The sequence below is a fragment of the Nannospalax galili genome, unplaced genomic scaffold, assembly GCF_000622305.1.
Source record: "Nannospalax galili isolate Female #2095 unplaced genomic scaffold, S.galili_v1.0 scaffold199, whole genome shotgun sequence".
NCBI lineage: Eukaryota > Metazoa > Chordata > Mammalia > Rodentia > Spalacidae > Nannospalax > Nannospalax galili.
In genome coordinates, this window is record NW_008343559.1 from 484486 (window position 1) to 509276 (window position 24791).

At 45.6% G+C, this 24791-nt stretch overlaps 1 protein-coding gene across 2 annotated transcripts in view; it reads left to right on the plus strand.

The window, feature by feature from the left end:
* The window catches only part of B4galnt3 (beta-1,4-N-acetyl-galactosaminyltransferase 3), a 115529-nt gene that overhangs the window by 75058 nt on the left and 15680 nt on the right, over positions 1-24791 (plus strand). For both annotated transcript variants that reach the window (XM_029566808.1, XM_008839717.3), the window contains exons 2-9: positions 7391-7494; positions 8915-8992; positions 19086-19181; positions 19632-19722; positions 20112-20212; positions 20619-20686; positions 21703-21781; positions 21898-21964. In XM_029566808.1, the coding sequence (XP_029422668.1) occupies positions 7391-7494; positions 8915-8992; positions 19086-19181; positions 19632-19722; positions 20112-20212; positions 20619-20686; positions 21703-21781; positions 21898-21964 (684 nt within the window). The remainder of the gene's footprint in view (positions 1-7390; positions 7495-8914; positions 8993-19085; positions 19182-19631; positions 19723-20111; positions 20213-20618; positions 20687-21702; positions 21782-21897; positions 21965-24791) is intronic.

A 24791-nucleotide genomic window follows, 5' to 3' on the forward strand; every position in this document is an offset into this window, starting at 1 on the left:
CACTTATGCGTAAAGAAGAATGAGTCAAGAAATGAAACTCAGTATCCAAAATTGTGATAAAATAAAGGATTTAGTATGTGTTACAAAACATTTGAAAAGGGCTGGAGAGATGTCTCAGTAGTTAAGAGCACTGGCTGCTCTTACAGAGGACCCAGGTTCAATTCCCAGCATCCACATGGTGGCTAACAACCATCCTTAACTGCAGTTTCAGGGGATCCAATGCTCTCTTCAGCCCTCTATATTCCATGATGCCAGTTCATTTACATATATGCAGGTAAAACACTCATAAAATAAAATAAAAATTTTAAATACATTGTATAAAACCGGGCATAGTGGTGCATGCCCTTAATCCCAGCACTCAAGAGGCAGAAATAGGTAGATCTCTGTGAGATCAAGGCCAACCTGGTCTACATATGAGTTCCAGGCCAGTAGGGTCTACAGGCAGACCCTATCTCAGAAAAACAAAGACAAAACAAATATGTTGTATACATGTAAACGATTCTCAAAAAATGAATAATAAAAAATATAGTTAAAAGAGAAACGGGCTGGAGAGATGTCTCAGAAGTTAAGAACATTGGCTGTTCTTGCAGAAGTCCCAAGTTGGGTTCCCAGCACCCACATGGTATCTAACAACCACCTGTAACTCCAGTTCCATGGGACATGATGCCCTCTTCTGACCTCCTTGGACATTACATGACACGAGCACACTTATATACATGCAGGCAACATGTTCATACACATAATAAAAATAAGGTTTTGGGGGAAGAAGGGTTTCAGTGGGAGAGAGAGGGAATGGGTGGTGAAAATGACCAAAGTTCAGGATATACATGTTGAAACTATCGAAGAATAAGAAATAAAATGTAAAAAAGTAATGTACCAAATTTAGGAAAAGAAAGTAACAGGTCTTTGAAAGCTGTTTCTGGGTTTGTTATAATCTGGTTCAACTTTCTCATTCTACCAGGAGTATAAGCTGAGGCTAGTTACATGTTAGCACCCATTCTTGGTAAAACTGCAGTTCCATGCTTTTTGGTCTCAGTACTCTATTTTCTCAACAATTATTAAGGACTGCAAGAGAGTATTATTTACATGCCACTCGCTTTCATAAGAGAATAATCTGTATTCCATTTAATATAAATATAATAGACATCTGTAGAAATATATATATGCCTAACTTAAAAATGTTAATTGTTATGGTTATAGTAATAATAATTTTTATTGCATCAAGTTCCCTGGGGTATCGTGGACTAGAAAGGAAAGACTGACTCCTCTCTGTCATCGGAGGCTTGCCCTGAAGATTGTCTCCCAGGTGACGGGTCCTCGGATTCATCTCTGACTGTCCCTAACATACTTTTTTCAGTTTCTGGTCTGGTCTAGGCCTTGCTGGATTCAAGCCACAGCAGCTTTGTCCTGCTGAGGACACGTGGCTCTCTCCTCAAGCTCTCTCCAGGGACAGAATCTTTTCACCCTGGGACACAATGCTGATTCTTGGCTCTGTAGAACAGTGCCCTTGGATGGCATAGCCTCCTGTCTCCATGACAGCCTCCTGTTTTCTAGTGGGACAAGTATTCTGTTTCTTCAGCGTCTCTGAATTTCATCACCTTTTCTCTTTGCATTATTAGTCTCTGGAGAGTGAGTCTCTGTACAGATCCCAGGGCTTCTTTGAAATCTACACTCATCCCTGGATCTTCAGGTTGTCCCGAGGAGCAGGTGGAACTGGCCCTCCTAGGCTGCTCACACCCTTTCCAGAGCCCTTAGAGGGCTAATCCTTCCCCTCTTGGGAATCCTTCCTTGAGCTATAGGAAAGGGTGCAAGCCCTTTCCAATGCAGCCCTGCCCCAAGAGCACTGCAGAGATGTCTATGCCTGCAATGCTCTACTGCACCCCCATGTGTCCATCCTTTTTTAGGCAGTGCTTCAGCTCCATACCTACCCTGGTGACATTCTTGGGCTGCCTTCAGTTTCCCTGCTGATACAGAGAGCTGACAGGTTTGGGAGATGAGCAACCTTTTTGTTCCACAGTTTGCCCTTTATTTAGGGATAAACTTGCATCATCTACTAGTTTGGACTGCCTTCATCCAATTCCATCTGTTGTCAGGCAAAATCCATTTCTACATGAGCAAGAAGTAGAATGTGAAGTTGAGAGATGAGGCAAATCACTCACTTGAGGCTGATAATATCACTCTTAATGATCAGAGGATTGGAACAGATTCTCTAGGTCTATATTGGGCTCCCTGGAAATGATGTATGTGCTCACATTATCTGTCCCTTTACACAGTGAAATGAAACTGAGCATGGTGCTTTGCATTTAATAAGTGTTTGTTAATGTTAACTGCTATTAGTAGCTCTCTCAATTACTTAGGAGCAAAAGTAATACACCTTCCCCTAGAGCTTGTAAGAAGTCCTATTTGGGCGTTAGAGCTTTGAGCACGTAGGCTGGAAGGGGGTGTGCTTTGGGTCAGCTAGTTAGTTCAGGGTCTTTTATGAACAGACTTTAGGAATTTATACCAACATGCAAATTTAGTATGAACTTTTCACTTCCTAAGTTGTTTCTTTTTTTAAAAAATTAACAGTGCTGGGGATGAAATCCAGGGTCTTGTACACTGCTGAGTGTACAAGTGCTCTACCTTAGCAACACTTTCTGCTGAGCTCCAGCCCCAGCCTTCACCTGTTGAGTATTTCAGCCCCTAGGATGAAGTTGGAGCTTAAGATTGCCGTCCCACTGTGGATCTGCAATACCAGCAGCAGCCTCAATAGTGCGGGCCTTTCTTTCTTCTCCCATGTGGATGACCCTGATGTCCACAAGCTGTATTGGCAAGAGTGTCAGATCAAAGATCAAGAGAAATGGATGGCAGCTCCTGACCTGGGCATTGTGAGTGGTGCTGAACATTGAGTTGTTATAGGCACTAAATGCTTCATGTAGGTTATCTTACTTGCTGTGTAACCTTGGGCCGATAACCGTATCTTTTCCTTTGTTTTGTTTTTCTCCTCTCTTAAATGAGGGTTAGGGGAGGCAATGGAGTAGCATATGTAAGAGTCTTTGAAAAGTGATACCCAGGGATATATGTGTGCCATAGAATCACAAAGAGCCAGGATGATAATCTTCAGGCCTTTGAAGTCTGTATTGCCTTAAGGAGGGATGTTGGCAAAGCTCCGGCTGATGGTGAACTTGATAGCCCAGCTTTGTGAGGGCAGAACATGAGGCCCACAGTGGTAATTTATCTGACACCTGAGATCCGGGTGTCTGTCTCCTGGCATAAATGTGACACCTGCTGTAGGAGGACCAGGCCCTGGCAGCTGGTGCTCTGGGAGGAGAAGCCTGGCCTGGAGCAGGAGGAGTTGCTTACCAGGGAGCAAGTAACAAGTGTCGGTAGTTCAACCGGCACATTCTTTAGCTCCACATGCCCCCAGGGGGGCTAAGCAATGCCAGGTTATCCACAGGCAGGATTAATGCAGAAACAGGGGTGAGGAACATTCAGATACAGGGCCCAGTGCATGACACAGTGTGTGCATGGTGAAAACTGATAGGGCATTGGGGAGGTGTGGTGATGGGGAACCACAAAGCCCACGAAGCAGAAGTGTTTGTATCGCTATACCACCTCCAAGTCCCTGATGCCCTGTCTGCTTATTATCTGTCAGTAAGTACAGTAGAGAGAGTTAGAGTACTACTGGCTCTTTGTAGTTTACACAATTCAAAAGAGGTTGTGAACTCCTGTCTCCTGATTTTCAAATCCCAAACCCCAACTCGGGAATTGTTAGGAAGAAGAATCATATATTGAACACTTTGTGAGTTTGACACACATAATTCAATGCTCACAGCAGTCTTGGGGAAGCAGGTGTTTCTATTCCCACCATTCAGATGAAGAAACTAAGGTTGAAGAGATGCAGTGACTTGCTCTCAACAGTCACAGCTGTAAGTGATGCATACACAGTTAGACCCGTCACTCCACAGCCTTGCTTGTCTTTGTACAGAGGAGCTGAGTCTGTAAAAGAATGTTTCTGTTCTGTAAGCTGCTAAAGATGACACTGGATCATCCTAATCTCAAACATCTCAGAATCATCGAGACACACTTGTGACCTGCAAGTGGGGGCTTGTTTCCTGTCTTTCCCTCAGTGCAACTATCCTTGGCCCCAGAGGGACCCTTCAGTTAAAGAACAGCAGAATTACTCGCTTTTGCCAATGATGGCTCTTCATAACTATAGACCTGACCTTGGTTCTTAGTACAGCAAAGAGGCTGGGGCTTTGCAGCCAACAAGCAGAGTGAGGAGGCCTGTGGACATCAAGAGCATTCTTATTAAAATAGCCTCGCAGCCCAGGGGTGGGCCTGAAAGATGGCTTTGTGGTTAAGAGCACCTGCCATGCCATCATGAGGATCAGAGTTCATGTCCCAGTACCCATGTAATGAGCTAGGCATCCCACACATGCCTGTAACCCCAGCTCAGAGGGGCACAAAAACAGGGAGATTGCTGGGACTTGTTGGTTTCCAGTCTAGCTGAGAAAACATAAGCTCTAGGTTCAAGGAGAGACCCCACCTCAAAAGGAGTAGGAGTAGAGTGATAGAGGACACCCAACACCCCTTCTTCTGGTCTCCAAATATGCATACCACTCACCACCCATGCTCAAATACATTCACATACAGAGACAAGCAAATAAATGAGTAAGTAAATCTTTAAAACAGATGTATATTATTTTTTAAATAAGGTGTATGGGTGTGTGACTCAGTATGTGTCTGTGCATGTGCCCACGGAGGCCAGAAGAGGGTGTCAGCTCCCTTGGAGCTGGAGTTACAAGCACTTATAACTGCCCTACATAGGTGCTAGGAACTGAACTTAGATCCTCTGCAAGAGCAGCAAGTGCTCTTAACTGCTGAGCCAGCTCTCTAGACCCTATTTTTTTTTTTTCTGTCTTTTCAGTTCTTAAAAGGATAATGATCTAGAAATATTTTAGGTTTTTTTTTTTTTTTTTTTTTTGTCTGAGATAGGATCACCCTGTATCCCCAGCTGGCATGGAGCTTGCTATATAGACCAGGATGGCTTGGAACTCACAGAGGTCTGTCTGTCTCTGCCTCCCAAGTGCTATATATATATGAGGGCATTGGATCCCCATGTGGGTGCTGGGAACTAAACCCAGGTCCTCTGCAAAAGCAGCCAGTGTTGTTAACTGCTGAGCCATCTCTAGTCAATATATTTTTATAATTTTTATTTTTATTTTATGTGTATATAAGTGCACTTTTTAAAGGGTGGGAGGTGAGGCTCTTGATTCGAAAAGTGATTACATAAGGATTCTTGTTAAGCTGGCTTGTTTTAGTTTGCTTTCTGTTGCTGTGATAAACACCATGACCAAAAATACTTGGGAAGCAAAGGGTTTATTTGGCTTGTAGGTTACAGCCCGTCATCAAAGGAAGTCAAGGCAAGATCCTGAAGGCAGGAACTGAGACAGAGACCATGGAGGAAAGTGAGGCCACAGGAGAAATCATAAATGGGATGATGGAGGTTGACTCGTGAGGCAGAGGCTGTCTTCTCTAATCTTGGGTGACAACAGATCTGTGGCTTAGAACTCCAAGTTTCTCTTTCCCCATCTGTAAAATGGGAGTGAGCATACTTGACCTAACTCATGAGAGTCTTAAAAGGTTCAAATGAGCCTGGTGTGGTGGCGCACGCCTATAGTCCCAGCACTTGGGAGGCAGAAGCAGGCAGATCTCTGTGAATTCAAGGCCAGCCTGGTCTACATAGTGAGTTCTAGGACAGCTGGGGCTACAGGGAGATGCTGCTTCAAAAAGACAAAAAAAAAAAAAAAAAAAAAAAAAAAAAAAAAAAGTTCAAATGATGCCATGCCTGTGAGATGCTTTGTAAACACAAAGCATAACAACCCTGTAAGAAAACAGCCCTACCCCACCCCCACATTCCAGAATGTGGCTCTGTGCCCACCCCTGCAGCATCAGTACATATCACTCATACATGAGGTGATCTCCATGCTTCTGATTGTGTTCTTGGCTTGTTTATTTTGATTGAAACAGGGTCTTGCTATATAGCCTGGGCTGGCCTTAAATTCAACAGTCCTCCTGCCTCAGGCTCCCTGCTGGGAATTTTGGTGTGTTACAAGTGTGTGCCACCACACCTGGCTGGTTGTGCTCTTTATTTCTTTATTTTGGAGCTGTGTTCTTGCCCCTGCTGGCACTCACATAGGGATCCTGTGACTCGTCTGCTTACTGTCAACTATTGGCTTCCAGAGGTGCATGACTGTCAAAATCCTTTGACATGGATTTTTTTTCTGTGGTGCTGGGGGTTCAAGGTAATTCCTTTTGAGCAGTGCCCATGTCATGCTAGGCATGAACTCTACCACTGAGCTATAGCCCAGCCCCATGAGGGCATCTTCATGAAGCTGCTGGAGGGAAGACAGCAGCCCAGTGAAAATCCCTCTGAGCACTCAACTTAGCCTTGTTACTAATTTGCTCTGTGAGCCTAAGTAAGTCATTTCACCAGCTTAGGCCCCACTTTCCTTATTTGGGGTGAGGACGAGGTGATCTTAAAAACTTGTCCAGCTCTGATGGTTCATGATTCTGCTTTATGGCTGACAGTGCTATGGGCTTCCTTATTCAAAGCTCAACGACCATGGCCAACCCATCTCCTTATAGTCAAGAAGGCTTTGACATCCGGTGACTAACAGACTGGGCTCTGACTCTTCCCACCCTTACCCCTGTAACCCATGGCTCTTTACTTGTGTAGAAATGCTTACTTATACACTGACAGTTTCTTTTCCCTCCCTCCCTCCCTCCCTCCCATCATGACTTGGCTTTTTGCCTCCCCAGGTGTGTGCAAGATAGCCAGTTCCAAAGCAGACATTGGTGGGTCACATACAACCTTCAGATCAGTTCGGGACAAGCTGGTCCTTTAATCTTTTGTCTCTGGCACTTCATAAATTTGCTTGACAAACACCAAGTGCCTGGTTAATGGTGAAAGAGAAGAAAGCCCCCTTACCCCCTCACTGCTCCCCACCACACACAAATGATTCCCTGCTGCTGCCCTGGAAATGGCCTTTGCCAGTCATTTCTTTCCTGGGCTTTGGGGAAGAATCACCCACAGGACAACCAGGTAAGAATCATGTTAGAGTTGTCACAGTATGTGACAATGGCCCATTTCCACCTGACAGAGTCCCTTCCCTGATTTAGGGAAGGCAGTGAATTCTGTTGGGATTTAGCTCCTTTCAGCTCTCTGCCCTATGGACTGTGGCTGTTTGTATCTGCTGCCTGCCTCACCCATTTCATACCTACCCTATGAGGTGATAGGCGATAAAGAAAAGCCGATTACTTCTCTTATCTCCACTCCCCAGTCTTATGGATTTATGGGGTCCTCAAATTAAGTTGACCTTGCTTTTCTCTTCTTTCTCTTCCATAGGGTATGGCAGCTGGGGAGAACTGGCCAAGGCGCTGGCCAGCAGGAACATCCCAGCTGTTAACCCAAATCTCCAGTTCTATCATCCCCAGAGGCTGAGCCTCAAGGTATGTGGCAGGTCCAGTCCATCTTCCATCTTCCCTGCTTCTGCTGGGGCCCTCAGTTGCTCTGCCTCATGGCCTGAAAGGCATTCTTCTTTGTGGTATGGTCAGAGGGGTACAGCTGGTGGAACCTCAATCTAGCTTCTAAGATGTCCTAACTGAGTGGGCAGAAATGTCCACCTTGCCTTCCTCAAAGCCCCTCTTGGATTAGAGGTCTTGTTTCTTGCCTTTGCAACATTGTTCAAACTATCCAAGTCTGAGCTGTTCCAGGCATGGGGCCTCCAATCTCAAATAGCACACCCTGAGTCAAGGGTATGGCTCAGAGATAAAGCCTTTGCCTAGCATGTGTGAGGCCTTGGGTTCCATCCCCATCTACACACATACACACAGCTGTTCTGCATATTAACCAATATGTTCTGGAGACAAGACTATACTTTGATGATAGTACTAGACACTTGCTGCTGAAAGTCAGAGACAGTAAAGCAGACAAATGCCCTTCCCTACAAACAGCTGGGATATAGTTTGTCAAAGAGTATAGTGCTTCTTGGGTGGTAGATTAGGGAACCTGAGGGCCAGTTCAGTCAGGAGCCCCAGACTGAGCCCCAAACAGATATGGATCCCCAAAGCTGAACCAGAATCAAAGTAAACCTATAAACATGTATGGTAGGGAGGTAACTGCTTGGGGTGTCCTTGATTGGGGGGGTTGGCTCCCATTTGTTGGCCAGTGACACATCTGACAGGATTGTGGGGGATTTACAGACCTCAAGGAGGTCTAGATTCAATTTTTTTCTTATATGGAGTGGATTGAAAAACATTCAGGGAAGAAACCTCAGAAGTGCATGTTGACAAGTTTGAGGAGGCATTCTCCTCAGGGATATGGGGTATATAATAAACAAGAGTGTCCCTTAAGTTAACAAGCTTCCTAGGGTCAGGGACTGTGTCTTATGACACTTTACTTTTTCATAGACACCTTCAAGGAGCCCTGAATCCTGTCCTATCTTCAGTTTCTCTTCTTTTTTCTTTTCTTTCTTTCTTTCTTTCTTTTTTTTTTTTTTTTTTTGGTCTTTTTGAGATAGAGTCTTCCTGTAGCCCCAGCTGGCCTGGAACGCCTTATAAAGACCAGGCTGACCTCGGCCTCAAGAGGTCCACCTGCCTCTGCCACCAGAGTGCTAGGATTAAAGGCGTGCACCACTGTGTCTGGCTGTTTCCACTTTCTTTTTTTCTTTTTCGGTCTTTTTGAGACAGGGTCTCCCTGTAGCCCCAGCTGGCCTGGAACTCACTATGTAGACCAGGCTGGCCTTGAACTCACAGAGATCCACCTGCCTCTGCCACCCTAGTGCTGGGATTAAAGGCGTGCGCCACCACGCCAGGCTTCTAGTTTCTTATCTTAATAGTCCCAATTTTATTCTTTGTTTTTCTTTTATAGGACCAAGAAGTTGACCACAGTAGGAGCAGAAACAGTAGCTACCTGAAGTGGAACAAGCCTGTCCCTTGGCTTTCAGAAGTAAAGACTCTCTATTGGCCCTGGTCTTTATTTATTTAATATTTTACTTATTATTTTTATTTTATGTGTATGCATGTATTGCCTGCATGTAGGTAAGTGCACCCATGTCATACAGTGCCTGCAGAGGATAGAAGAAGTTGTCAGATTCCTCTAGACTGGAGTTACGGACAGTTGTTAGCCACCATGTGGGTGCTGGGATTCGAACTTGGGTCTTCAGCAAGAACAACCAGTGTTCTTAACCACTGAGCTATTTCTCTAGCCCCTTGGCCCTGGTCTTTAAGAAGGCTTTTTTAAAAAACAAACAAACAAACAAACAAACAAACATGTCATTCCAGAGCACAGAAAACTCTCTTGAGGTTATTACTGTATTAAAATGTTCACCTCAGGGCTCATTAGATTTTCTCCCTTAAAGAAGGAGCACAAACATTCACTGAAGGTCCTCTGGGTACCAGGCTCTGCATAGCAACTCCTAGTAGCCACTTAAACTGGAAGGCAGTATCATTGTGCTAATTCACCTTTCTGTCACTACAGCAAACACCTGACAATCATAAGGATAAAGATTGACTTTGGCTCATAGTTTTAGAGGTTTCAGTTCATGGAAGCTTAGCCCTGTTGCTTTGGGCCTGGGTAGCATGGCACCTCATGGTGGGAGCAATTGGAGGAGGATATTCACCTCAGGGCAGCTGGGAAGCAAAGAGACGGGGAAGGACCCATGTTCAGTATCTTCTACAACAGCATGCTTCCATTGATCTGTCTCCACTACACTGCATCTCTTTTCTTTCTTTTTTTTAAATTTTATGTATTATTTTTATTTTATGTGTATGAATGTATTGCCTGCATGTATGTAAGTGCACCCATGTTGTGCAATGCCACAGAGGTTAGAAGAGGGTGTCAGATCCCCTAGACTGGAGTTATGGATGGTTGTTAGCCACCATGTGGGTGCTGAGAACAGAACCCTCCAAGAGTAGCCAGTGCTCTTAACTGCTGAGCCATCTCTCCAGCCCCTAGGCTGTACCTCTTAAAAGCTCCACCCCTTTCCAATAGTACCACAGGCTATGGACCTGTGGGCCTCTCCAGGACATTTCAGATTCAAACTGTAATGATTCGTTATTCTCAGATGGGAAAACAACACTTGGGAAAGTTATATGACTTTCATGGCCTTGCCAGTCCCTCACTCTTAAAGATAACAAACTTCCCAGACTCTCTTTATCAGACTACTAAATCTCAATAAATATTCCAGTAAGAAAGGAATCCATTGTTAAATGAGCTTTTTTAAAAACAAACAAAAGTTGGGCATGGTGCCATGCTCCCAGCACTTGGGAGACAGAGGCAGAGCAGCCTCTGTGAGATCAAGTCCACCCTGGTCTACAAAGCAAGTTTCAGGCCAGTGGTGACTATAGGGAGATCCTGTCTCAAAAAGAAAAAATAAAAATAAATAAATAAATAAATAACCAACAAAAACCCCACTGAGCATTATTACTACTATCCTTCTTAAAAATTCTTATTAACATATGAAAGAATCTGAGAAGTTCTGTGGTAATCTGTTTAGCTTGGATTAATTTAGCATATCCCAAATTTATTTGCCCTCTGAATTGCTTTTTCTATGAAATGCCTATTAATATTCTATATTACTAATGTTCTAAAGGAACATACATTAGGAAACTTCTTTAGAAAATGTTTTAGAAACCAGTTATTATAGTACTAAAAATTATAACCAGGTGCAACGACACTTGAGCCCAGGAGTTAAGGGCCAGCCTGGACTACATTGAAAGAGCCTGTTTCTTAACAAAATTCCAGCCATCATGATACCTTTTATTTATGGACATTGATATTCTTTCTTTTAATGGGCATATACCAATTATTTTGAGTAAATGCTTATGCCAAAACTCTGGTGCTTTGGGGATTCATAGCATGTTTAGAACCCAGGATCTTCATCTTGAGGCTTGTGGACATAGATTACTTTTCTTGGCTGGATGGTGTGAGGCAGCCCCTGGTCTTTATCAGCCCTCTTGCAGACAGATTTCTGAAGCCTGGGTGGTTTTATTTCCAGTCCACCCACATGCTCTAGGGCAGGAGTGAAAGAGGCAATGTTAGCTTTTCTACTCTGAGACTGCCTCTTTTTTTTAAAGCCCAGAGAGAGGCTGGATTACAACATTGGCACATCTGTTCTTTGTGACATCATCAAGCAATTGTGCCCCACACACTTGGAGACAGTCCACTGAAAAGATAAGGCTGGAGTTCCCTGAAAGATCAGTTGGTTCAGTAATCTAGCCTTCTCTCTTCTAAGGGAAGCAGGTTCATATTTCTTTTCATTTTGTTCAATTTTTTTGTTGTTATTGTTGTTTGTTTTGAGACAGTTTCATGTGGCCTTGAACTCACTATGTAGCTGAGGATGACCTTGAACTCCTGATTCTTCTGTCTCCCATCTACCAAGTGCTGGGATTGCAGGCATGTGCCACCATTCCCAGACTCTCTTTCTCTCTTTTCCTTTTTTTCCCCTCCATTCCTCTCTCTCTCTCTCCCTCCCCCCCTCATTTTGGAGACAAGCTCTCACAGTGTAGCCCAGGTTGGCCTCAAATTTATGATCCTTTGGCCCAGATCCTGAATGCTGAGATTATAGGCATATACCACCATACCTGGCCTGGGAATTGACTTTTTAAAAGAAATCTTAGTGTGTGTGTGTGTGTATGGCCCTTCAGTGGTAAATGACTGTTTTTTATTTCATTTTTCAAGTATTAAAAGCAGCTTAAATATCCTCAGTCTTCATGGATATTTGGAAAATCCCTGATTCCCTAGGCTAGGGAGATAAGGGATGGCTGCTTCAACCCAGCTTCCCTGTCATCCCCCCCCCCACCCCCCCTGTCATGTGTGTGCTGAGCTCACAGCTGTCAGATCACACTCCTCACTCCTTTTCAGGCAATGTCTGAGAAGCTGACTCCTCACTCAGGTTGCAGAGTTAGTACCAAGTCTTTTCCCAAAGTGAACAAGAACCACATTGACATTTTCTGTTTCTTCACCCCAGGCTTTGGCTGTCTACTGGCCAGAAGTCATCCAAAGATGCAGCACCTTTAGCTGCTGTTCTTTTAGCGTGGCAAAGGGAGGCTGAGCAGATTGGACAGCTGGGGACTGGTTTCATGAAGTAACCGCTCTCAGAAACTTCCATGTCCACCCAAATCACAAGACATTAGCAAACCCCAACGTCACCTGTTTCATCTGTTGGTCAGTACGCCGGTTCACCAGCCAGAACACTCAGTCTGCTGCTTGGGCCAGTCCCCCAAACAAAAAACTTGGTGAATATATGTCAGATCTAAGCAAGTCACAGTGCTTGTGGGTTATTTACACAGCGTTGGTAAGACGGTGTCTCTCGTTTGGGGACAGGAACATGATATAGACTCAGGGTTTTTGTTTTGTTCCCAGTGCTCAATTTGGGGCCCCACACATTGTTTCTGAGTTTTTGTTGCTGTTGTTTTGTCTGTTCATTTGTTTTGGGTTTTTGAGACGTGAAGCCCAGGCTGGCTTAGAGCCTCTATGTAGCTCAGCTTTTTTTTTTTTTTAATTAATTATTTAATAACCACATAATTAGAACAAACATTTATTACAACAGCATTGACATATTCAATAACAATTTCCTGAGCTAATATGCATCTCTTTCAAAATTGGCTGTAAATTTTTAGGTTTACAGTTGAATTATTGCAGTTATACAATATTGTACTCACTATAAACCCTATAAGACATAAAATTAAATGAGGTTTTAACCTTTAAAAAATATCTCCGTTGCATTTTAAAATACGCTATTTTAACTTTTTTTTTCAAAATTGGCTGTACATTTCTAGGTTTGCAGATGAATTATTATGCTTATACAATCTTTTTCACATGATAAACTCTATAAGACATAAAATTAAATGAGGTTTGAATGTTTAAAAAGATCTCCACTTTTTAATAACCACATACTTAGAAGAAGCATTTCATTACAACAGCATTGACATATTCAATAACAATTTCTAGAGCTAAGATGCATCTCTTTCAAAATTGGCTGTAAATTTTTAGGTTCACTGTTGACTTAATACAGTTATACAATATTGAACACAGTATAAGCCCTGTAAGACATAAAATTGGATGAGTTTTTAATGTGGGTTCTAGAAATCAAATTTAGTTCCTCAGGCTTGTGGGATAAGTACTGTTTGTTACCCACCCTGAGCCTTCCCTACCCCCCCCATTAGCCTTTGTTACTGCTTTAAAAAAAAAAAAAAAAAAAAAAAAACAATTTTGGAGACTGGAGATGACCCAGCAGTTAAGAGCACTGGCTGCTCTTGCAGAGGACCTGGGTTCAATTCCCATCACATACATGGCAGCTAAGAACCATCTGTTACCCCAGTTCCAGGGGATCTGATGCCCTATTCTGGCCTCTGCAGGCATTGTGTGCATAGGTGCACTTACATGCAGGCAAAAATACTCATACACATGAAATAAAAATAATAAAACAATTTTGGAGCCAGGCCTGACGGTGCATACCTATAATCCCAGCACTTGGGAGTTTGAGGCAGGTTGATCATTATGGGTTTGAGGATAGCCCAGGCTACAGATTAAGACCTTGTCTCAAAAATAGAACAAAGAAACAACTAAGCCCCAATTTTACTGAGCTATATAATTATAATTCACATTCCATACAGTACATTCATTCAAGTGTACAATTCAGTAACTTTTGGTATATTCACAGAGTTGTATCAAATTTAGGACATTTCATTACCACAAAAACAACAACAAACAACAAAACCCAAAATCCTGCGTCTCGTTGGTGCTGTAGCTCAGTGGTAGAGCACTTGCCTAACATGCTTGAGATCTTAAGTACTGCCAAAAAAGAAAAAATTAGGAAACCAGGGTTGGGGATGTAGTTCAGTTGGTAGAATGCTTGCCTAGCATGTACAAAGCCCGGGGTTCAGATCCCAGCACCCCTACCTAAGTTCAGCGGCACATAGCTGTAATCCCAGCACTTGGGAGGTAGAGGTAGGAGGATCAGAAGCTTATGGTCATCCTTAGCTACATAGCAAATTTGAGAAGCTGGCCTGGGCTACATGAGACCCTGTTTTAAAAAGGCGGGGTGGGGGGCTGCATCTCCAGTCATCTCCCCTCACCATCATTATGTCCCAGCCCTCAGCACAAGCTTGTCACTTTCTGTCTCTGAATTTGCCTGTTGGGCACTTCATAGAAATGGAATCATAAAATGTGTTCCTCTGGGTCTGGCTTCTTTCAGTAACATGAGGTGTGCAAGGTTCATCCACTGGGTCACATGTCAGTCAGTGTGTCAGTGTTTCATTCCTTAACTGATTTACTGTACATGTTTCATTTGTAACTGAGGAGATGTCACAGGTCCAGGACAAATAACTGACAGAGATTGTTTTGGCCCCAGTAAAGTGGCCCTTGGTGATTCAATAGCTATGGAAGTTCTAGATCCACTGAGAGGCACATTCTAGACAGCGGTATGTGGTCTAGCAGCTTGCATCAGCTCCCTGGCCTCCACAGGGCACAGCTGGCAGTCTGCTTGGCTCTGCCCACCTTTCTTCTGGGCCTTGGCCTATGCATTTGCTTCTCCCTCCACTTGGTTCTCATGGAGCAGAAGTTCCTGGGTGTGGAAATAGGACAATATTCCACATTTGACTTACCCCTTCCTCCACTGGCAGATGTTGGAGAGGTACTTATTTTTAGCTACTTCTAATAATGCTGCTGTGAACATTTGCGTAAGTGTTGTATGGATTAGGCTTTCCTGTTTTTGGAGACCAAATCACCACCATCACAGTTTGTCTTGTGTTTTCCACACTTTGGTCCCACAGAGATGCCTGTAGTGCATCAGTTCTGTTACAAACCTTCTGTGTGGATGAGGAAGTTTCACCTATTAGGATTACACAGAATGGACCTTCATCAAGCTCTAGAACAACAGCTCCTTATCTTTGCAGCATCTAGAGTCCCCTGTGGAAGAAGGGGCACTCTCTCAAATTAAGAGAGTGGACCCAATGGCTGGGGCTGTGTCTTAGTGGAGGAGTTAGTTCAGTTCAGCAGGCATGGGATCAAAGGTTCACGCTCCAACACTGTTTAAAAAAAAAAAAAAGAGGGGAGATGGAACTGGAGAGATGGCTCAGTGGTTAAGAACATTGACTGTTCTTGCAGAAGACCTGGGTTTGAATCCCAGCACCCACATGGCAGTTAACAACTTTCTGTAACTCTAGTTCCAGGGGATCCAACAGCCTCTTCTGCCCTCCTCAGGCATTGCACAACACGGGTGCACTTACTTACGTGCAGGCATAACACACATACACATAAAATAAAAATAATAAATAATTTTTTTTTTTAAAAAAAGGGGAGAAATTGATCAAGTTGTTCAGAACTCTGCCTAGGAATCTGGTATGTGGGAACCAGTGGCCAGATTGGCTGTGCACATCAAGGTCAGGTGAGGCCTTCCTTGTCCGAGCTGAACCACCTGCCAGGTGTGCTGAGCACCTGTGTGGAGGGGCAGCATGCTACAGCAAGGGTCAGCCAGGGCTCATAGCTGTGATGACCTCTGCATAGCTCTGACCAGCCCTGTCCCTCTGCACCTCATCTCTGCAACAGCCCCAAGCATAGGTGACACCAGTTTACATATCTGGGTCATTTGAGGACTGTATCCATCTCAATTTCTCTCTCCCTCCCTCTCTGTCTCCCGCCCTCTCTTCCTCCTTCTCCAGTCCCCCTCCGAATATTAGGTAAGTGCTGTACCATTAACTTCACCCGATCCCTTCTTTCTTTAACTATACAGTACAAAACACTTTAACAGTACGGAACACTCAATGCAGGAATGTATGGTTCTGGATTCAACATTTGTTCATTCAAATAAGATGTGCTGGGGTGCATGGGAAAGAGCTGTTAGCTCTTCCTGGGGAAGGCACAGAGGGCCTCAGAGAGATGTATTTGAGAAAAGTTTTGAAGAATGAATAGGAGTTTGCCATGTGGAGAAGAAAGCAAAGGGCCTTCTGACCAGGAAACAGTGTTTGTGAGAGCTGAAGAGCAGGAAGTTGTCAGGATGTAGGTAAAGTGTAGGTATGACAGGGAGGGAGTGGTGTGTGGTGAGGGCTGGGAAGGCAGATTAGGTATAAAAGATCAGAGTGACCTGAAGGTTTCAGCAGCAGAGTGCCTTGCTCAGTCAGACTTGTGCTTGCTCAGTCAGTCCAGGATTAGTGTCCTGGAGCAGCAAGAGGACTCAGTGGAAGAGAGACGCTGTACTCCACTCGGGCCAGCTGCTGACCTGTAAAGGCCAGTGAGGCCGGCAGAGGTAAGGTGAAGGAAGGGGAAGACAGTGAAGCGGGCTGTGTGTTCTCAGAGAGTCACTTCATCTTTCTGAGCCCCAATATCTACACCTCTAAAATGAGATAATCCAACAGCTATTTTCTCCTCTGTCTCTGACTGGAAGTTCCAAGCCTTCAATGGCGTAGCTCTCGGAGGAACCCTTGCCCTTCCCTGGTCTTTTGTTCCTACTGAGCAAAGGAGAAAGGGGGGTAGGCAGCTGGGGCCGGTGTGCCAGAGTCTCACATACCTGCCAGATTAAAAATGGAGCAGCACACATTCTGGTATGGTTGTCAGTCCAGGGAGGAAGATAGCACCCAAGGGTCCCTGAGACACCCTACACAGCCAAGGGTGGGGAGAGCAAGGCCTGGGACTTAGCCTAATGCTAGGCAAGGTTTACCCTGAAGAGGGCTTGTCCTCTCATGGCACTCCTGCCTGCCCTGCTTGACTTTCCACAGCACCACAGGCCCCCATTGCTAAGCTAGACCCTCTGGGCGGGTGCTGTAAGGGGGTAGTGTCTATCCGCCTTCATGCCAAGCCCAGCAGCCTGGCTTCAGGCTGCACATAACAGACCACTCTGGTGGCTGTGCTCCCCCTCCCTTCCCTGGGAGGGAAGCCTCCTGCTGTTCCAGGGACCAGAGCTCTCTACCCTGGAAGTCTCCCAGGGAGGGGCAGAGAGCAGACCATTTGGAGGAGACAACTGAATTTTGTAAACTGGACTTGAGGAATTTCCCTAGAAGCAGCACAATGTCCCCATTCTTTCCTTCCCTGGAGCCTTAACCCGCCTCCCACCTACCAGCCCACATTCCCTCTCCCACCCCTCCCAGCCCATCCCCTGCCCCATATTCTTGTGAGTGATGGCTACTTCCCAAGGTTCCACATTCCAAGTGTTGACCAAGCTAGTGTGCCCATGCTGTGACAAGTTGCTCAAGGGTCAGAGAGTGACAAACTAGCCTGTGTCTTCTGGGTTCAGCTGTGGGGCAGGGTCTCAAAGCCTTGCCTATCACTGTGGCTTACCTTAGACTCTCAGCATTCCTATTGAGGAGCGACCACTCCCCTCCACATCCCTCTTTAAATTGTGCATGGTGGGGTGCAAGTGTGTGTGAGTGTCTGTGGGAGTCAGAGAATAACCTCAGGTGTCATTCCTCAGGACTAGCCTCCGTGGTTTTTAACACAGGGTCTCACATTGGCATGGGGCTTGCCCAATTAGGGCAAGGCTAGCTGGCCAGAGAGTCCTAGGGACCCTCCTGTGTCCACTTTCCCAGTATTAGGATTCCAAGCTTATGCCAACACATCAGACTTTTTGATGTGGATTCTGGGGATGGAACTCTTGCTTGTGTGGCAAGCACTTTACCAACTGAGCCATCTTCCCAGCACTCCATCCTGCATCGCTTGTGCAGAAGACCTCAAACTGCATCCTTTTGTCTGGCTGTCCCTTCTGCTTGTGCCCACTTTTCCTAAGAGCGGTTTAGATTTTGGATCTGACAAGCCACAGTGGGACGGGGCAGGCACAACCTGTTTGTGTAGTGTGGTTGAGGCCCTACCTCCTGCACTTGGAGGGTGCTCCGGCTTTGGTAAAGGGAGGAGGAGAGAACTGGGCTGAGGTAACCCAAAGCCCTGTGGGTCCATATCCAGGTTCCCCTCCCTTCCCAGACATGGCCCTCCACCCACCTGGAGCATGGCTCCTATCTTTGCCCTGTCTACTGAAGGGGGGGCTGTGCTCTAGGCCCATGCCAGTCCCCCTCCGATGCCACAGCTGAGGGGTGCAGAGAAAGTACAGGCATTCTACCGGTGCAGCACTGCCTGGGCTCTGCGCTATAGGAGGCCCTGGTGCTGCACAGCCTGGAGGGGCCCCAGATACCCTGGTAGCCTTGCCCAGCTGCTTCCTCCAGCCAGAGTGTGAAGACCACTGGGTAGATAAGGTTTCATAGCAGGCAGACAGCTGCAGAGATTTCCTCTCACAAGGCGTGAGGGACAGGGGAGGGTGGCGTGCAAGGCCTTTGCTGGAACCTAGCCCAGCTCCTCCCAGCTCCTTCCGTCACTTCTGCCATTCTACCCTGGCTGTTGGGTCCCTCCCTTGTAGAATGCAAGCCAGCCCCCTTCCTGCATGGAAGGAACAAGGAGTATGGGGTCTGTGTGTGTGTGTGTACATGCATGCACACATGTGTGAATATAGGATCCCATCTTCACAGTGAGACCATAGCGCTTGTGTGTTAGTCAGCTTTCCATCCGTATGACAAACATACCTGAGATAACCAACTTATTAAAAGGAAAGGATCGTTTTGGTTCCTGGTTTAAGAGGTTTAAGCCCAGGCTTGCTTGGCCCTGTTGCTTTGGACTTGTGGATTTGGTATCTCATGGAGGAAATATGGCAAAGGACCATTCACTTTCATGGCAGCAAGGGCGTGGAGAGGCATAGAAAGTGGCTGAGACCCCGAAATCCCCTTCGGGGGTACAGCATCAATGACCTAACTTCCCCCCACTAGGCCCTACCACCTAAAGGTTCCACCACTCCCAAGAGCATCACAGACTGAGGACCAATCCCTCAATACATGGGTCTATGAAGACATTTCCAATCCAGACTGTAGCAAGGAATAGTCTGAGTGCCATGCCAGCTTCCTGAAAGAAGCTGTGGGTGCCATGTTTGGAGGGACTGTGGCCTATGCATGAGAGAGGCACTGTGCCTCTCTCCCCACTCTGCCTGCTGGAGCCACGTAGCTGCAGAGCTGAGTGTGGGGTGCTCTAACTCACTGATCTGTCCTCTCTCCTCTACCCCACATAGTTCCGTGGCCAGGTCAATTTACACGTGTTTGAAGACTGGTGTGGCAGCTCCATCCAACAGCTTAGGAAAAACCTACACTTCCCACTGTACCCCCACGTGAGTACCTGTGGGAATGCCTGCCCACTACTCTGAGCCATTTGCCTGTGCCTCACTCCTGTCTGATCTCACCTCCCTCCCTGCTTCTTATTGGTCCATATTATTTGCGTAGTCTCTTGGACCCACTTTTCCTCTACTCAGAATCTCTCTCTGTTCCCTTCCCAAAGACTCTTTCAGCCTTCCACTCTATCATTTCAGTTTAGGCTCTCTTGAAGACTCACAGTATAGTTTATCCAGGGCCAACATGTACAGATGTATGGGCTGTATACTGTACAAGGTCACCTGGACCAAGAAGTGAGTAGGAGCTGACATCTATCTAGCTTACACTCCACACACCATGCCACACTCTAGACCCGCCTCTCTTGCTCCCCTCCTGGTCTTCCCACCAACCTTGAATAGACCAAATTTCTTCTTCCTACTCTGAATAACAGTTCCTCTTTCTTGGCATAGATCCGCACAACCCTGAGGAAGCTGGCCGTGTCCCCCAAATGGACCAACTATGGCCTCCGCATCTTTGGCTATCTGCACCCCTTTACTGATGGTGAGGCAACCACAAAGCCCCATCCTCATTCCTGATTTTGAGTTATTCAGGGGTCCAGGAAACATAAGCCTGAGCTGGGAAATATACCTTCACTGAGCCCCTGTTGGTCCATCATCAAGGGAGAGGGGAAACTGAGGCATGGTGAACCTCTCATCCAGTGCCCTCAGGTTACTACCTCTCTTCTGCTTGCAGCTGGAATAGGCTGGTCTCCATAAGTCCTCTCTATCTTTGTTTGCTCCCCCAGAATGTAGAGGCCCCCTGTGCAGGGGTAGGGTTGGGGGGAGGGCACATTATGAGTGAAGAGGACTTAATGCTCAGTCATAATGCAGGCTTTCAGCTCCGTATGTGGGGCCGTACTCAACTCACCAGGACACTCTCCCATTGCTCAGGGAAAATCCAGTTTGCCATCTCTGCTGATGACAACGCAGAATTCTGGCTGAGCCGTGATGATCAGGTCTCAGGCCTTCAGCTGCTGGCCAGTGTGGGCAAGGTAGGGTCAGCTGGAGCTCTCCCACTGGCTCCAGGAGTCAGGTCACTGATGGGGCACCTGGGACTATCAGGAGTCACCATGATCATTAGCATACCTGCTGTGAAGTAAGGGCAGGAAAGTGCATGCTGTCCCTCAGCTGTGCCTTGTGCTGCAAAGGGATAAAGCTGAGGTGTGGGCAGAGTGGAGCATCAGGTTCCGAGCCTTGGGTGGGCAGTGACCAAGCCACTTAAATCTTTTGAGTTCTGTTGTCCCTTGACTCTAAGCTGGTTGACTGCAGGAAGTCGCCCACCTTAATAGGCAAATGTGTTAGCCAGAGATTCTGCTTAACTATTTTCTCTTTTACCTCTTTCTTCCTTTCTGCCCTGTTTTTTCTCCTGTTCTCTCTTCTCCCTCCCTATACTTCTAGACGGGAAAGGAATGGACTGCTCCTGGAGAGTTTGGGAAATTTCAGAGTCAAATTTCCAAACCAGTGAGGTGAGTAGGGAGGGTCATCACCAGCACTCTTGTGAGCCCCTTCAGTGCTGAGCCTATCAGTGTGAGATAGCCACAGCCAGGCAGGACACCTCCCCACCATGCCACCAGCCTGCTGCACAGGCTCGCTGGGCTTGGGCGTCCACACGTTCTGCCTAAACTGAAGCCACCTGGCCTGCCCTTCCTCATTTGAGATGAGAAGGAGACTGAAGCCCAGAGAAGTGTGACTTATGTGACTTATGGAAGGCCACACAGATACTGATATTCTAAGCTGGAAAACAGGTCTCCTTTCTCCCATTGTCCTTATCTTCCCATTCCTTTATCTCTAGAAATGCTCATACATGTAAAGCCTGGCTAACAGTTGCTGCAAGAGCTTGAGGGAGTCCCTACAGGGAACTACAAGAATGGTGGTGCAGTGATCCCTGGTACCCTGCTGGGAAAGCCAGACCTTAACTTAGTCCAGCTTCAGCCTGCCACCTGGTGGCCACACACTGACAGGCTCAAACCAGCACTGGCTAGAAGTTGGTGGGTAGACCTAGTTTGCAAAGAGCACTTGCTTGTTTCGTGCCAGCACTGCTGTGAGTACTCTAGAGTCCTCACGTTGTAGGCATGGACTCTAAAGCAAGGCTGCCTGGTCCAAAGTCCAGCCCCACCACTCACTACTTGAGTGACTTTGAGCAAATGATCAAGGATTTCCATGCCTCAGCAGACTCATTTACAGCCAACAAGTGAGCCAGTCAGTCTACATAAAGCACCAAGGATGGTCCTGGCATATGGCAACTGCTCACTATGTCTCAACCATGAGTGCTAGTTCACCCCACCCCCCCGCCATTTCCTGTGAACTACTTACATTTGGCCACCACAGAAAGAAAACCAAAGTCAGTGATCAGGGGTGGTGGGGGATGGTTAAATGGCAAGCTCCCAGGACTCTCCAGTCAGGGAGAATGGGGCACCAGGGAGCTTATGGGTGTGGGGGTGGACATAGGAAAAGCTCCTCTTTCCCTGTGTCCTTCCACCAGCCTGTCAGCCTCCCTCAGGTACTACTTTGAAGTCCTGCACAAGCAGAATGATGAGGGTACCGACCACGTGGAGGTTGCGGTGAGTCCACTACTTTTGTGCCTGCCCTGCCTCAGTTCCCAGCATTCCCTTCCCCTTGTCTCTTGAATGCTGTCCCAAATCCAGCCACATCCAACCACCATGCCCATCTCTTCTAGTGGCGTCGGAATGACCCTGGAGCCAAGTTCATCATCATTGACTCACCCTCCTTATCCCTCTTCACAAGTAAGTAGGCTCTGCCTGCCTGGAGGCAAGGCCAGAGGTGCCCTCAAGCAGGCTGGGCCCATAAGTAGGAATGTGGTCCAGGGTGAGGTGGGAGGGGTGAGGCTAAAGCTCAAGTTGAGCCTCGGACATGGGTGTGAAGGCAGCCCTGAGGAGCAGAGCCTATGGGACCTTACAGTCGGGGGCCTTCACTCTCCAGGGGTCCCTAAGAACCTGTTAGACACTAGGTGTGGTGGTTTTAGATCTGTAATCCAGTGCTAGGGAGATCTGTGGCATGGGGAATCACAAGTTTGAGGCAGCTTATGCTACATATGGAGACTTGAAAATAGAAAGCAAGAAAAGAGAGGGTAGAGGGTTATGGGGGTAGTGTGTTCAATGTACAGTATATACAAGTATGAAAGAAATTAAAAATATAATGCTAAATGCATTCAAACTATATTGTGTGAAAATTGCAAAAATTCAATTAATTTTTTTAACTTAGAAACTAATTCTGCTTAAGAACATAAAAATATAATGAAAAAATCATAAGCAAAAGAGAAAAAGAGCCTGTTAGACACTCTCTAAGCCTTTGCCTCTGAAAAATGCCCTTGCTTACCCATATACAACACTTTGAATACAACTTCAAGGGGATTCTGGGCCCATGAGGCTTAAAAGTTGATGAACGGGGGGTGGGAGGGTACTGGAGAGATGGCTCAGTGGTTAAGAGGACTGACTGCTTTTGCAGAGGACCCGAGTGTGAATCCCAGCACCCACATGGTGGCTAACAACCATCCATAACTGCAGTTCCAGGAGATCCCACACCATCTTCTGGCCTCTGGGGGTGTACTTACATACATGCAGGCATAACACTCATACACATAAAATAAAAATAAATAAATGAACAAAAATTATTTTAGAAGTGTCATTAGAATACACAGATTGTATATGAGTCAAGAAAACTACCCATAGCACAGTTCAGAATACCAGTGTGCCACGGGTGTAGAAAGAAGAGCTCTATCACATAATCTGGGACTGAAATTACGTGAACCCAGGAGGCAAAGGGTAAAGACAGGCAGTCAGCTCCCCTGGGGTTAGCCAAAGCTAGAGCAGGACTAAACATTTTATGTGACTCCAAGCATATAAATCTATAAGGTAGATAAATACATCAAACATTTACTGGTAATAAATCATAAAGAAATTTATTTTAAAATAATGCTTATATAATTTTACCTTTTATTAAAATGAAAACAAATTTGCACATTAATGAAATGGATGTGCCTTATTTTTACATAAAGAATTAACTCTTGGGGCTGGAAAGATGACTCAGTGGTTAAAAGCATCAGAGGACCCAAGTTTGGTTTCTAGTATTTATGTAGGGCAGCTCACAGCTACCTGTAATTCCAGCTCCAAGGGATCCGACCCTCCTCTTCTGGCCTCCACAGGTGTCCACATACATGACATTCACTCACACATAAACATAAATAAAATAATAAAAATAAATCTTTAAAAATTATCTTTAAAAATGAAATCTTAGGTTAATATTTGGTACTGTAGGATATAGAGCATATTGCAACTTTCATTTAAAAATAGTGTGTGTATGCTGGGCGTGGTGGTGCACGCCTTTAATCCCAGCACTTGGGAGGCAGAGGCAGGCGGATCTTTGTGAGTTCAAGGCCAGCCTGGTCTACATAGTGAGTTCCAGGACAGCTGGGGCTACAGGGAGACCCTGTCTCAAAAAAGACACACACACACACACACACAAAAATTGTGTATGTGTATGTACGCACACACAGAAACCAGAGAACATCTTATGTCCTGCTGTAGTACTTTCTTTTCAATAAGACAAATAAGAAAATACTGTCTTATTTTCTTGAGACAGGGACTCTCACTGAAACTGATTCTTGCTGTTTTGGCTGAACTGGCTGGCCAGTGATTCCTTGGATCCACCAGCCTCTGCTTCATAACACCAGGGCTAAGGTATTTGTGACCATGCCCAGGTTTTATGTGCTGGGGATGTGAACACAGGTCTTCATATTTGTGAAGTAAACACTCGCTGAACCATCTCCTCAGCCCCTTGATCAATATTTTGATTTTATAACTATCAAAGCTGAGAGTACCATTTTGCATAACTATGTAGTACAAAATACAGAAGTATATTTAGGGTCATTTTGGAAATTCTGTTCTAATTCCAATCTGGGATTCATTTAGCTTTTAAAGATAATCAATGCAAATGGAAACTTTTAAAAATCAGCATGCTAACACAATATAATCCAAAGATATGCTAATGTAACACTTCCATGTTGAAGAGTGATTGTAGGAAAATATGTGGTCTTTGTTTTCTTCTTTTTTGGTCATTTTGGGATAGGATCTCCTTGTAGCCCCAGCTGGCCTGGAATAGTCTTTGTTTTCTGTAATTAAGCCTTTATGTTTCTGTAAGAGCAGAAAACTTTGCATGTAAAAGCACCATCTCAAGGGGCTAGAGAGATGGCTCAGTGGTTAAAAGCACTGACTGCTCTTGCAGAGGACCTGTGTTCAATTCCTAGCACCTACATGGTGGCTAACAACCATCTGTAACTCCATTTCCAGGGGACCTAACGCTCCCTCTGACCTCTACAGGCATTGCACAACACAGGTGCACTTATGTACATGCAAGAAATATACTCATACACATAAAATAATAATAAAAAAATTAAAAACCCACCACCTCATAACATAGAGTAGTCTTGAATCTGAGCCAAGGTTTTCTGGTACATTCATTGATGTTGTAAGGCACGACAGCATGCATGGTGCAGAGTATGCATGTCGTATGTTCAGAACCAAGGCTGCAGTGAAGGTGTGTGGTGCAACAACA